At 41.5% G+C, this 14414-nt stretch overlaps 2 protein-coding genes across 17 annotated transcripts in view; one reads left to right on the forward strand and one right to left on the reverse strand.

Moving 5' to 3' along the window:
• Nucleotides 1–2354, forward strand: part of LOC140514452 (gamma-tubulin complex component 4-like) — a 29027-nt gene extending 26673 nt beyond the window's left edge. For all 5 annotated transcript variants that reach the window (XM_072624866.1, XM_072624870.1, XM_072624871.1 and 2 more), the window contains 2 exons: nt 649–788; nt 1338–2354. In XM_072624866.1, coding sequence (XP_072480967.1) covers nt 649–788; nt 1338–1350 — 153 coding nt within the window. In that variant the 3' untranslated portion in view covers nt 1351–2354. The remainder of the gene's footprint in view (nt 1–648; nt 789–1337) is intronic.
• A 947-nt stretch (nt 2355–3301) lies between these two features.
• Nucleotides 3302–14414, reverse strand: part of LOC140514443 (TP53-binding protein 1-like) — a 131070-nt gene continuing 119957 nt past the window's right edge. For 10 of the 12 annotated variants that reach the window (XR_011970630.1, XM_072624816.1, XM_072624814.1 and 7 more), the window contains 5 exons: nt 13467–13682; nt 10135–10229; nt 9533–9732; nt 4115–4260; nt 3302–3659 (listed from right to left, as the gene is read on the reverse strand). Coding sequence is in view for 9 of the 12 variants with exons in the window: in XM_072624816.1 (XP_072480917.1) it covers nt 3472–3659; nt 4115–4260; nt 9533–9732; nt 10135–10229; nt 13467–13682 (845 nt within the window). In the remaining 3 variants the exon portion in view is untranslated. Of the gene's footprint in view, nt 3660–3939; nt 4261–9532; nt 9733–10134; nt 10230–10575; nt 10652–13466; nt 13683–14414 lie in introns of all 12 variants that reach the window. The other 2 variants (XR_011970629.1, XR_011970628.1) reach the window with 2 other exon arrangements.

Raw genomic sequence — 14414 nt, forward strand, 5'->3', positions numbered from 1 at the left:
GGACCTGCAAGCTTCCAGTGCTCCCAGAGAGGTTTGATCCAAGGTGAAATGAGTGCCTTCCTCACGATCACAGCTCTGCAGGTTCCTGGCCTGGTTTGGGGTCTGAGCAACACAATTGGAGGCTTGCTGCTTACTGGAGTTCCAGTGGACTGCTGCTGGAATCAGCCACTATCACAGGAAAGCTCTGCAATTTAGGATGACAGAACAAAGGGTGCCCTTTGGTCTAGAATTCTTGCCTTGGTTATTATCCTACCAGCTTCAGACTAGGCTTGATGCTGAAACTGAGACCCCTTCCCACCCTCAGCTGCCAGCCCCACTCCCCAGATCAGGGCCACATAGCTTGTTTCTCAAGTTGTTGCTTGCTCAGTGCATAGCCTGGAGCCTGTGACTGCTCCTTGGCCTGTAACACCATCCCTACTAGGTACAAGACCCTTCCTCGCCCACCCTGTATCTGTGACCCAGCACTGGGTAGAGCAGTCAGTTGGCATTCGTTACTGTTCCCTGCACTTGCCCTGGTGTACAGCCACAATCAGTCCCCTGGACTTAAAGGCACTTCCTATGAAACTCTTCATCTTCTCCAGCTATAGGTAAAAGAAGAATGAGGTTTTGGGGTGAATTCGCTTGAATCCCTGTTATTCCTTCCTGCAGGGTTTTAGCCGTCAGTCTTCACTCCTCTTTAAGATCCTTTCCAGCGTCCGGAATCATCAAATAAACTCAGATTTGGCTCAACTACTGCTACGACTGGATTACAACAAGTATTACACCCAGGCTGGTGGGACTCTGGGCAGGTAGGCACAGGTTAGGTATTCAGCTGACTAGGTTCCTGGAATCATACACTGCACCGGAGGGATCTTCTACTCCAACCCCCTTATTTTACAACGAGGAAATTGACACCTAATGTCTCAGACTGCCCAAAGTCACATAAATAGCAGTACCAGGTACTGAATTCAGCTTCTCTGACTTTATATCCAGTGGGCTGCCCTCTGCCTGTGTCATGCTGCCTCATGTAAAAAGATCAAGCTTTTTTATACTGAACAGTCTCTTCAGTACGATTTTTTCTCCCTTCTTATAGTGTGGGTTTGTGAGCAAGAGGGCATAGTAGGAATCATTTGCTCAGTTTTACCATTTATCTTTCTTCAAACTTTTTCCTAAAGAGAAAAAAAAAGACTTCTTTGGTCTTAGTAATTTTTTCTAAGCCTCCTCCCAGCTGATCTTTTGATGGTAACAGAAGACAGGCTAGGAGCTATCTACGATTCCTTGATTTTGAATGTGAAACTGTCTCACATCTATAGTTTCTTTGCAGGAAAAGTATGTGATGGTGTCTTTTTCTTTTGCAGTTTTGGGGTATGAACCCTGTGGTTGAGATTCAGTAGCAAAGTTGGCAAGATTGCAGTTTCCATCCGTCCAGAGGTGATTCCGTCTGTTGCTGAAGGTTCATGGAAACAGTCTCTTCTACTTTTATAACTGAGAAATGCAGTTTAATCCGCTCTCTTGTCATGAAGCCGTTAACTTGTACTAAGGATATCATTTGTCACCATTAAAAAAAAAGTTAGCTTCATTATACATCAAAACAGAAGCGAATTTTTTTCTGGCCTTGTAGAAGAGTTTATTAATCCTCCTTCTATGAGTTTGGTGGTAAAGCATGACTTAGTTAATAGTCAAGTGACCGTGACTGAACGTGTACTTCTATTAGAAATACATTCTGAACAATCATTATAATATGACCGGAAAGTCAGATCTGCTTATGGCACACATTTGGAAAGAGGATCGTTTTTGCACATTAGATTTCTAGATGTCATTAGCAAGAAGGGCAACAGGTAAACTTTCTATTGACTTGATAGCTGTTCTTCCTTATTCACAGTTTTTCCACTGTCTTTGAAGAAGCTAAAAGATCTTAATCCATGAATCAAAAAAATCAAACAACTTCCAACTATCTCAGCTTCAACTTAATGATTAAGTGGCTGTGTCTGTCAGAGAATTAAGATGTACAGAAGCTGGGGGCGGGGGGGAGGGAAATAGAATAAAGACCCCATGTGAAATTTCAGCTATAAAAGGGCATTAGTAGTTTAAGTCACAAATTCCACACCCAACTATATTAGTGCTACGAAAGCAGAAGCAATTAGCAGTTGTTTTTTTGTTTTTTTCTGGGGGGTGATGGGTGGTATTTCAGAGGTATGGGAGACTCCCCTCCCTCCATCAATGCAGCTCTGCAGCCAGTCTGCAACTCAGGCCTTAGAGGTACCCAGAGCGCCAAGGAGTTAAGTGGAAATAGTCTGTGTGGCAGAGACAGGGCTTGAACCTAGGTCATCAGGAGTGTCGTAACACCATCAAAATAAATATTTATTAAACCCTCACCACGGTACTGGCTTCTCTGTGTAGCAGATTAAAACTAGTCTAATATCCCCTCACTCTTCAAGGCAGTCAGTCACTGAGCAGGGATTTTCCCATTGATGTCTCTTAGAAAGCAGGAGGAAAGGGGAGATATTCAGGTATCTCCTAAAAAAGATGGATGGAGGTGGTCTCTCCTTCTACCACAGACCTCAAAGGGACTACCTTAACTGGTTTTGGTAGTAAGGGCCATGGTTACAGTAATTAAATGTATGCCTTTTTGGAGTTTTGAAAATTTCTAAGTGTTCAGGCAGCTACTTCATTTTATAGGACTTCAGAGCTTTTGACCCGGTCCCAGCCCAATCCTAGACTCTCCGCTAGCTAGCTCCACAGGACAGCTTACCATACTTCAAAGGAAAGCCCTTCAGAGTTCAGTGGGGTCTTAGCATCCCTAAGTTTAGTAATTTCATATTTGAGAAAGTATATGTAACTTACCAGTCCTATACTCACTGGAAAGAAATATTTTAAGGCAAAGAATATTCTCCACTTATCTTTGGAATGTCTTGGTACAAAATTAACTAGAAAAAACAAAAATGGTCACCACTAAGCCTACTAAATACCAAATAGCAAATCTGAAAGCCCCTCATCCCCCTTATCTGCAAGGCCAGATGCTCCTCTTCCAAAAGGTGATGAGGACTCTCTTCTGCTTAAAAGTCGTACAGTTGGGAGTTCTTGATCATTTTCCTGACATGGACCCCCTCTGGCAGTCTGGTGAAATCTGTAGATCCACTCCTAAGAACTGTTTTCACATTCATGAAATACATAGGATTACAAAGGAAACCAATTATATTGAAATACATTTCTCAAAATACTAAAAACAAGTGGTTCAAGCACCTCTGCCATACAGGTAATGTTCTTTTCTCCTATTCCTTCCTTCCAAAAGAAACTCAGAAAACAAAGGATAAAGAATCAGTTACTACAACCAAAGAGATTCAACATTTATTTTATCATAAAAGTTCAGCAAAGAAAACTATATACAATGATCCATGCATGAAGTCCGGTTACACACAAGACACATTTAAAACCTGGTTAAAACACAGTCTTCACAATAGCAGGGAATGAAATTGATGGGGCCGAGCATCTTCAGTCAGCGACATAATCATGTTTATATTTCGGATGCTGCTTGAATCCAACTCTCTCCCCAGCAATGAGGCACTGGATCACCCACTCTTGTGACACCACGGGCAGCTGTAACGCTTCTGCACACTTCAGCACTGAGGAAGGGCACGAGGGGTCTGTCACCACAACGTCAAATACCCCCAAAGCAACATCTGAAAGAACGAGCAGAAAACAAATGGAAAGAAATACATCACAGCCCTCTGTTATGAGGAAGGACGTGCCCTCTAGCCAGCCCATTCCACTTTGCCCAAACTAGAGACCTGTTCCGTCCATCAAATATCTATTTGAATTAGGACGTTTCAGTAGAAGGATACCATAGTGAGCGTCCCTGAACCCAGAGAATGGTTGTGTCTGGGAAAAGGTTTGGCAAATACATCACTGGAACCAAGCGGAAACTAAGAACAGCCCTGTGCTGGTGTCATGGTGGCTCACCTCACCTCTTCAAGTTGCTTGTCTTCTCTCAGTAGAACACGAGCAAGATCTACCTGTCAGGACAGGAACTTTGACCACAAGGCCCAGTCATTATAAAAGCTAGCCTGCCGTTGGCAAGAGGAACAATGCACTTCTTGGGGAAGCAGGGGCTTCCTAACATCCTTTCAATAGATACCTTTGTTCTGGGCAACTGAGTGGTGCTGCTTCACTGAGGCTGCTCCCCCAGTCCTGAGGATCTCAGACCAGAGTTCCAGGAAATTTTGCTGCTGGTCGGATACTAAAAGGACCTTCAGATTATGGAAAGGATTCTCACGGGGGTGCCTACAAAAAAGGGAACAGAATCAAAGATGGAAAAGAGCAAACGCAGGTCTTAATCTTCTTTGGGGGAAAACAAGAGAATCAATAACCCTACATAGAGAGTTCTCGTATATTTGGATGTTTTGAAAAGCAGGCTTCCTGAAGGAGCACGCTCTTGCACATTCACAATTTCTGCAAATAAAGCCTTCAAAACTCTTCTTTTTAGGCCTTAGTGTGGAGATCCTGGTAGGCTTACCCCCTCCACTGCTCTGATTATCTCAAGTCTAACTGGTCCTCTGGTTCAGGGTCACTCCCGAACCTATCCTCCCAGAGGTCAGAAACATTTTTAAATGCTCTAAATTATGCAAATCCTTGTACACATTTCAAAAACCTTTAACTTCAGGACTAATTCTCTTGGATCCCATTGGTGAACCAGTTTAGCTCTACACAATCCTTTCTTGAGTCCCTAGGCCCCTTATCCTATCACTGATTGTAAGCTGCCAAGCCTCAGCCTTGGATCGTTCCTGGCACAAGTGCTGCTGAACAAAGGCAGATGAGACCCTTGCCTCCTTGTATTTTATGGGAAAAAACTGAGGTCATTCACCGTAAGGTACGTCTTCTCCTTCCTCACACTCAGATACCTTCTGTTACTGTATGTCCTTCACTCCTATCCCACACGAAGAAGTGGGGCTTAACAAGGCTGATCTCTACACTTGTTCAAGAGATCCCATTCCATCCCATTCCCTCCAAAAGACTGCCCCATTTGTCATTCCTATTTTGTAACATTTCTTTTTGCGAATTTTTTATTTTAAATTTAAATACAAAGTGAGAAAAGAAAAGAAAACCTGCCCTGTATACAGTAGACCGTAAAAGGATTCAATATAAAAATACATTTCCATTTCAAGAAAACCTATAAGATAAACACTACACGTTGTTTTCAAAGTTGCCCAGCTTTGCTTCTTTGTTGGTTTTGTCCTTTTTACTTTATTTTGCCCCTCCCTTTCCTCCCACCCTAGAGGAGGCTACAATGAAGTATGGATCTGGGGACATATACATAGATATCTACAAATATATCCATATACACTTAAGCAAAAATATCTAAGACATACTATGCTTACTTCCTCCCATCATCTGTTCTCTGAAGGTAGATAGCATCTTCCTTCATAGATGAAAGTCTCCATGTTTTTCTACAACAACCAGCTCATCATTTCCTACACCACGGAAAAATTCCAACCCAATCACATCCTATTTGAGAGACTGTCTAGGAAACTATTTTCCCACTTTTCTGCATTCCTTCTATTCTTCACTGCATATGTTTTATCTGTGTAAGAAAGTTTTCATTAAAAATAATTGAAATTATCCTTGTTTACAACAATGCTCTCACATTATAATACAGTCTAAGTCTTGATGCTGCTGAATCTTCCTTGACATATTTTTTCCTGGTTTCTTTGAAGTTTCTGACCTTTTGTTCTTAGAAATGACCTTTGTTGTTGTTTCTAACTCGGTAAAATAATTTTTTAGTAATTTAATTGGGAAGACGCTGAATAGATTAGTTAGGTAAAACTGTCATTTAAAAATTTACATTGGCTTTGCCTACCCATGATCAATAAATAAACATTACTTCAATTATTTAGATCTGAGTCAAGTGTTTCAGGGTCATGTTCATACACTTCCTGTGTCTGTTCTGGCAGGAATGTGTCCAGGTGTTTTAAATGGTCCAAGACAATGTTGAATAACATCATCGACACAGTGTCGCTTTTCTATCTTTTACTTTTGATTAAACCTATTTAACTTTAAGCTGTGTCTTCGATCATGATTACCATCCCTGCTCTTTTTTACATACGAACGTCTACCCCTGTCCTTTATTTTATCTTTGTGTTCATCTCTCATTTTTGTTTCCTGAAAGCAACAAACTCTTTAATTAAAATTTTTAATCTGCTATCCGTTTCCATTCTGTGGGTAAATTTGCCCCATTCACAGTCTAAGCTACAATGATCTGTTGTGCATTTTCCTCCCTATTCTCACCCTATTTATTCTATCCCCCCCCCCCCAGTCCTCCGCTTTACTTCTCCCTGCTACCTTGCCCTCTTATTCCTTAACCTACCCACCCCTCTGAAGTCCTTCCTTTATCCTCTCCCCTTATCCTCTCCCCTCCTGAATTTAGAAGACTTTTATACATACCTACCTACATGTGTTTCCCTCTCTAATCCACTTCTGAGGAGAGTAAGGTTGCAGCACGCCTCCCCACTAGCTTCTTCTGTACAAGTTTTTCCTTTCATGCCCCATCTGTACTAGATAACCGAGCCCTCGTTTGCTTGGATGTTATGTATTATATTTCCCCTTTTCAGTTCCTTTATTGTCCATTTTCTTCCCCATGCAGGACTGTACTTCACTTTGTTGGATAAATTACCCTTGCTTATTACCCCAGCTCTTTCCCGCTACAGGACACAGCAGCTGTCTGATCTTGCGTCATCCTTATTGTAGGTCCACGATATCTGGGTTGTTTTTTTCTTGTTGCTTCCACGATTTCCTCCTTAACCTGGGAGCTCCGAAGCTTGGCCATGATGCTCCTCTAAGTTTACGTCCTGAGCTCTCTTTCAGGGGATGATCAGTGCAATTCTTCTATTTCAACTTTACCTTCTTGTTCTAGAACTTCAGGACAATTTTTCCTTGATAATTTCTTAGAGTATTGTATAAAGATTCCTTTCTTCAGTGTAGTTTTCAGGGTCTGACTATTCTTATATTTCTCTCCTTGATCTGTTCTCCAGATCAGTTGTTTTTCTGATGAGATATTTCACTTTCTCTTCTATTTTTTCATTCTTTTGATCTTGTCTGATGATTTCGTGGTGTTCTAGAACATCATTAGCTTCCCCTTGCCCAATTCTAATTTTCAAGGAATTATTTTCTTCCTTAAGTTTTTGATTCTCCACTTCCAGTTGGTTGGTTTTCTTTTCCTAATTTTCTTGATTTTTTTTTTCTTTTTTCTAATTTTTCCTTGATCTCTCTTGATTTTTAAAGTCCTTTTTAAGTTCTTCCAAGAACTCTTTTTGGGGCCATTTGACGTTTCTCATTAAAATAGGAGTGGCTTTTTTAGCTCCATTATCTTCTTCTCAATAGTAACCCAGATCTTCTCTATCCCCATTGTAATCATCTGTGGTTGGGTTCTTTCTCCTTTCTTTACTTATTTCATTCATTTACTGATTGTTTTATTTTATTGTTAGCAGCTGTCAGTGCAATCACGTTCTAGTCCCAAGGTACAGGGAATGCTGCCCCAAGCCTCGGATCTTTCCTACTGTTACATGGGACCCACCCTAGAGCTCTTCTCTCCACTCCTAGGCCACACATGATTTTGCTCCCTCTGGTTCCTCGGGTGGCTGCAAACTACAGCTGTCATTTCTGCCCTGGAACTGAAGCCAGGTATTCTGCTGTCCTGCAAGTGCCCACAGCCAACAGGGTCCCTGCCCCTTGCTACTGCAGTCACTAGGTGTGTGCTAGCTCCTCCTCCCTGCAGCCAGTCTGGGACACATCTGGTCAGCACAGCTGTGCTTGGTGTCCCTTGGCAGTGGAAAGTCCTTCAATCTTCTATTCAGCTTTCAGACACCCCCACCTCCCACCTCATCTCCCCAACACTGTTCTGGAGATGAAAGTTTCTGAAGCTGGGGCTGCCTATCAACCTAGCTGCCCCAGGGCTTGTTTGTTCACTCTGTGGGATTGGCTTGGAGGTGTCTGCACTTCATTCAGATAGAAACTCAGGCCCCTGGAGTTTGGGTCTTTCCTGGAATCTTCTCAAACTGTGTTAGGCAACAACTGCTTTACCCCTTTATTTCTGCTGCTCTTAAGCAAGGTCTTTCTTTTGTGGAGAAAATGTGGAGAGCTGAAAGTTTTCTAACCTACATGACTATCTTCCCAGAATCCTCTCTTTATAACTTATTTTTCATATTTCATTGCCTCCTCGTTTCCTTTCTACTGCCTAGAGAAACATAGACAACGTATCTCCTCCATCCTGAAAAAAACAGCACTTGATCCTTCCATCCCTTAAATCATCCTGTATCTCTTCTGCCCTGTAAGACTAAACCTGAAAAAGCCATCTGTAACAAGCGCCTTTCTCTCCTCTCACTCTCTTCTTAACGCCTTGCAACCTGGCTTCCAGCTTCATCAATCTACTGAAATTGCTCTCTCCAAAGTCACCAACGAGCTCTTAATTGCCAAAACCAACGGGCTTTCTCAGTCCTCATTCCCTTCGACCAAACCAGAGCCTTTGATACTTTCTTCTCTCCAGGTCTTTTAGACGTTACTGTCTCCTGGTTCTCCTACTTATTAGACAGCTCGGTTTCAGTGTTCATGCCCTCTAATTACAGGTGTCACACAGGGTTGTGTCCTGAGCCCTGTTCCTTTCTCCCTCTATCCTACTTCACTTGGTAATCTCATAGTTCCCATGAATTTAATTCTCTTCTCTGTGTTGATTTTCAAATTTACCTGTCTCAACTTCTCCTGATGTTCAATCTCTCATTTCCAACTTCTTTTCAGACATCTCAAACTAAACACATCTAAAAATCACTCATCTCTCCCCCTAAACATTCTCCCCCACCCCATTTCCCTATTTCTGTCAAATGTAACACCATCCTCTTAGTCCCTCGGGCTCATAATGTAGGAGTTGTTCTGGACTCTTTACTATCTCTCATTCCCATATCCAATCTGTGGCCAAGGCCTGTTGATTTTACCTTTGCAACATCTCTCAAATATGTCCCCTTCTCTCCTCAGACAGGCCACACCCTGGTACAGGCCCACCTGCTTCCGATCTCTTCCTGCTCCTGTCCACCCTCCAGCCACCAAAATCATTTTCTTGAAGTGCAGGTCTGACCATGTCAGCCCTCCACTACTCAATACACTCCAATGGCTCCCTATTGCCTCCAGGATCAAATATAAAATATAAATATAAAATTCTGCTTGTTTTTAAAATCTCATTTTCTACAGAAAGACTTTCCCAACCCCTCTTAATTCTAGTGCCTTCCTTCTTTTAATTATTTCCTGTTTATTCTGTATTCAACTTACTTGTACATAACTATCTGCATCTCTCCCATTAGACTGTAAGGTCCTAGAGGGCTGGGATTGTCTTTTTTATCCCTAGTACTTAGCACAACACCCAGCACGTAATATGCACTTAATAAATGCTTACTGAGTGAGAAGCCTTTCTCACCCAAAGCTTATCACTGCACACAGTACTGCCCTGCCCAGGTTCTCACTTGCACATTTGCTACAATGCTACTGAATTCAAAATGGACTTCAGAATCCTTACCATTCCAGGATCCTCTCTTCCTGAAGACTGTACCCAGCTGGCAGCAAGTAATTTCGATAGTTCTGGAGCTGGTTGGCATGGCAGCTGTCGTGGACCCAGACATGAGACACACAAGGGATCCCACTGGCAAGGCACAAGAAGTACTTGCGGGTCCGACAGTGCTGATCCGCAATCAGAAGACACTGATAGGCCACATTACACTGAGAAGGAAGAAATTCAGCAGATACACTCAGTGATTTTGTTCTAAGATGATCGCTGAAAGGTATTCCCAACAAATTGAGAGGGGAACTGAGACGAAGCCCTCCAGACAGTACCATGTGCCTTAGCCCGTCCAGGTGCCAAAAAAGCTTCTTATTTCCCTTTAATGCAACTCACCAAACCTCCAGAATGCCCTAATGCCCCTGCAGAAATTCGCAAATAATGCCAGTCTACAGGCCAAAAATCAGAAATGTGAAGTGCAAATTTCTTTCCAATTCCAATCCCCATCTTTTCTGTTCCTAGCAACAGTATTCTCCCCATGCTAAGCCTCAACTTTATGCCCTACTTACCCCAGCATCTGATGTACAGCAACTTCATGTAGCTACAAAAGAGGAAATGCTCACCTGGGCTTCATTGAAGTCTTCAAGAATGTAGCCAGCTCCTGCTCGAAGCTGGGACTCTGTATACTGCTTGTTGTAAGGGGGAGCTTCCAAAAATTCTACATCAAGTGAGAAGAACCAGTAAAATCCAGTTATTGCCAGAAACTTCTCATTTGTGATCTCCTATTTTATACTTGGCTTCCTACTACCCATTCTCCCACTCCCCAGCTGTCTCCAAAGCCAGTTCAAGGGTCTCCCCATGGATCAAAAGAGTTCTTGAAAGGTGGAAAAGGCTGCCAGAAGAAAGGGTGGTGGGACAGTTGAGGAATGGAGATAGGACAATAAAGGTGGAAAGAATATCGAGAATCTTCCCAGTCAGGACTGCATCTAGACCATGGCTGCTTACAGGGATTGAAATCCCCCAACTTCCCAGGATAGTCTGTTCCAATGTTTAATAACCCTTACCATCAGGAAGTTCTTCCTTATGTCTAACCTAAATCTCTCCTGCTGCAAACTAGCCCATTTCCTCTAGTTCTGTCCTCTGTGGAGATGAAGAACAACTGATGAGTACTCTCTTTACATAGACCTTCACACATCCCCCTCATTCACACTTTCCCCCCACCCACACTAACACTTAATGTGCCCAAAACGCTGGAGGCAGAGGCCGGGCAGGGGGAGCAGTACAGGAGTGCTGGAGGACAAAAAGGGAGACATCCCAATGTAATTTATGGATTATCCGGAAAAACTGTCTCAATTTTTGTTGAAAAATTTTTCTAGAATGTATTATTAGCCAACGCCTTAGTAGAGGATAATAAAAGAAAACCTGTTATTTGATAAATCAGATATTATATTTAGATGAAATCTGAATATTAATGATTACCATATAATCTTAAAGTTGCTGTAGAAGGTGGCAGTCACTGATACCAGGTTCTATCCTGAAAGCTTTAGGGGTGTTGTTTTTAAACAAATCCTCAATCAATTTTTTTTTCTTTTGGGTCACTTACTCCTCTCCAATGTAAATGGAATATAGAAATTACAAATGAGAGAGAAAATTCTGGTTAAGGCTTCTAGCCGACTGGATTCAGATTAATTTGTTTTAATGTTAAAAAAAAAACAAAACAAAACCCAATCCAGTGCATGGTTTTCTATTTCAACCCTCCACCCTCCCCATCAAAAATTTCCAGAAATAATCACCTTACTCTATAATATTAGCTCATATTTATATATAATGCCTTTAAGTTTATAAAGTACCTTCCCCACAGCAACTATTGTGAGGTGCACAGTGAAATGTTAGCTTCGTCTTAGAGAAGAAAGGAAGGCACAAATGTTAAGCTACTTGCCTAAGGTCACACAACTAATAAACAGGAGAGCTAAAAACTGAACCTGGGAGATATCCTCCAGTCCACTATTCTAGGTCAAATATAAAACAGCACTCCAGGAGAAAATCAGAGCTGCAGGTCCCTGCTTCCGGTACCACCTCACACACTCAATGAACTCCTGAGCCAGTCATTTACATCTAATGCCTCAACCTATTGATGTTTTCCACCAAGTTTCTGTTTGCTCTTCCTCTAATTATTCCTCTTTTGGGCAGACTTTAGCTACTCTATATCTCTCTTAAAATAAATACCAAAACTGGACATCTACAAAGGTCTGACCCGACACCACAAGAATACAATGCAGCGTCATTATGTTGACTTAATAGTCCGTGATGATGAGTCACATTCACCTTCTAGTACATTAGTAATTTCATTTCAATTGTTTTTTGTTATAGGATTGCTAGTTTTGTGCCTATTTAGGTTTTAACCTCCAACTGTATTGTCTTATATATTCTCTAATTTATCCCAGTTACTACGGATTCAACGTCTGTATTTGGAGATACAATTTTCCCTACCTGATGGGACAGAACCAAAAACTGAATGGATTCTTAACAGTCCTAGAGCCAACCACTTTAACCCGTCATCCCATATAAATCCCCAGGATGACCTCATGCTCCTTCCCTTCTCAGAGTCCAGTTACTTGGGAATCAATGCTGTTACATGATTATAGTGCATGAAAATGAGGACGATGAAATGGGGATTTTTATCATCAAAATTCTTAAGGGTGAGAAGCAGAAGGCTGGGAGAAAGAGAAGCAAGAAAGGAGAAAGAATATGAATGAGAACAAGATCTGGCAACATTAGGAAGGTAAAGAAAAATGAGGCCCCAAATATCAATGTCCCCTTTTCAGAACACAAATTACCTATACAATCAAATCCAAATATATAATCAGCTTAGAAGCCAGTTAACAAGCTATATATTTTTGGATTCCAATGAGTTCAAGAGGAAGCCTTTCTATTACACCTCAATTCTCTTTAGTGGGAAAAGCTCATCCACTTCCTGTCCCTTCCATGCCCCTATTCATTCTCCAAGTTATAAAACACACCACCAGTAACAAAAAATGAAGCACAATTGCTTCTCTTTTCTGCTAAAGTGATTCCCTGTAGCCTTCCAAGATGTCTCCTGCAAATCCTGCCCTCCTTTACATTTTTCCCATTTCTCTGAATACTTGGCACTTATCAGAAAACCCAAATTTTGGCTAACATTCAACTAATATTAACATTGTACAGGGAGGTTTGGCTAATGTTAAAAATTCAGCAAAAATAAATAGCTTGTTCATTAACTGGGGTTAGAGACACAACCCTGAAGAGCTACTATGGCTGCTGATCACTAATGGTGATACTACCGCCAAATACAGTTTGCTCTTCCAAGACTTAATGTCAGCCAGAAATCCGTAGCTAGTGTTCAAATATCACATTAGAGAAAAGTCTGAGCCTTAGCCATAATGGGTAGATTGATGTGTTTTTGTCAGCCATTCTTATTTAAATTCATACTTTCCTTTTTTCCCTCTTAAGAGTCTTAAGACTCAAGACTTTCTGAAGGCAGAGAACAAGTCTTTCTCATAACTCCCCATGATGTTATTAACATAATTGTACGTTTAGTTTGCAGTCAAATGGATGAAAAATGTCTAGAAATTGCTTGTTGACAGTCCTTGACAGAAGACCTGCTATCGCCACATATCCCCCCTTCCAAAGTCCCCTCAAAGCCAGTTGCCTTTCTCCCCCTCCCACCAGTTCTGCTACAGCCTTTTCCTTAAAACTTGGATAGGAAAGACGTCGGCTACTTAGAGGAGGCGTGTTTGCTTTCCTCTGTCCTTAGTTCAGGGTCGATTTCCACTTGTTTTAGAGCTTCTCTACGTGACAAAGGGCACCAAGCACAGGCTTACTAAACAAGTGGAGCAACTAGAATAAATATGAGGGAAATGGGAAGCTATGTCAGAAACCCACAAATTTCCATGGGAAATGAGGACAGTGGTCTCACCCTCCTCTTCCTCACTGCTCCCAGTAGGACCATCTGGCAATTTAGATCGGTTGGCTAGCTTATCGTTGGCTGTGGCCATGGTGAGGAGAAAAGCATAGCCCAGAAACAAAGTCTTGTTGTGGGGTAACGGTCCCCTCTGGTCTTCCAAAGCTAATGGCTCTCCAGCATTGTCTCCACCTTCGCATGGACTCACAAATTCTCCTACTCCCACGGTACCTGGTTAAGAACAAAAACACCATTATTACAGAGAACTCTCACGTTGTACCAGAGCCAAGGAACCTAAGAATATAGCATTCTACACACAGTAGGCACATATAAATGTTCGTTAAATTAAATGAATCCTACCTGCCTGAGTACAAAGTAGTATACAACATTCCACTCTATTTTGTTTACTTCTGAGATGACAACTATGTTACATGAGGAAAAAACAAAAACAACTATGTAGAGTAAACATAAATGAAAATTTTATTTTTTTAACTTAAATAAAAATCATAATAAAATCAATGACACGGTGATATGCATAAAATGAAAAATCTTTCAATACACAAAAATAATTAGAATTTTTACACATCCAAACCAAACGTTTACGGGACTAGCTAGGAGAGGACTCATGGTCATTAGAACTCCCCCCTGGTCAGTGTCTGTTCTGTTACTGTTTCCAGTACCTGGGAAGGAGGTGAACCTGTTAGCTAAGGGTTTATGACACATCCAGATTTGTTTGATCCTCTTTGTTCAATTTTCCAGGAATAAAAGAAAATGGGGATTTGTGTCAGGAAAATTGACTGTAAGGCTCATATAAAGACGAAGATGACAGGTAACGTTTTCCCCAGATAAAAGAACGAGCTAGAAAGAAGCTTGCATCTAGGGACATTTTGACACCCAGATGATGAAGATACAACCAACAAGTCTGAACACAAAAACAGCTGCCCTTTTAATAAAACTTAACAC

Source organism: Notamacropus eugenii, chromosome 7 (genome assembly GCF_028372415.1).
Source record: "Notamacropus eugenii isolate mMacEug1 chromosome 7, mMacEug1.pri_v2, whole genome shotgun sequence".
Lineage (NCBI taxonomy): Eukaryota > Metazoa > Chordata > Mammalia > Diprotodontia > Macropodidae > Notamacropus > Notamacropus eugenii.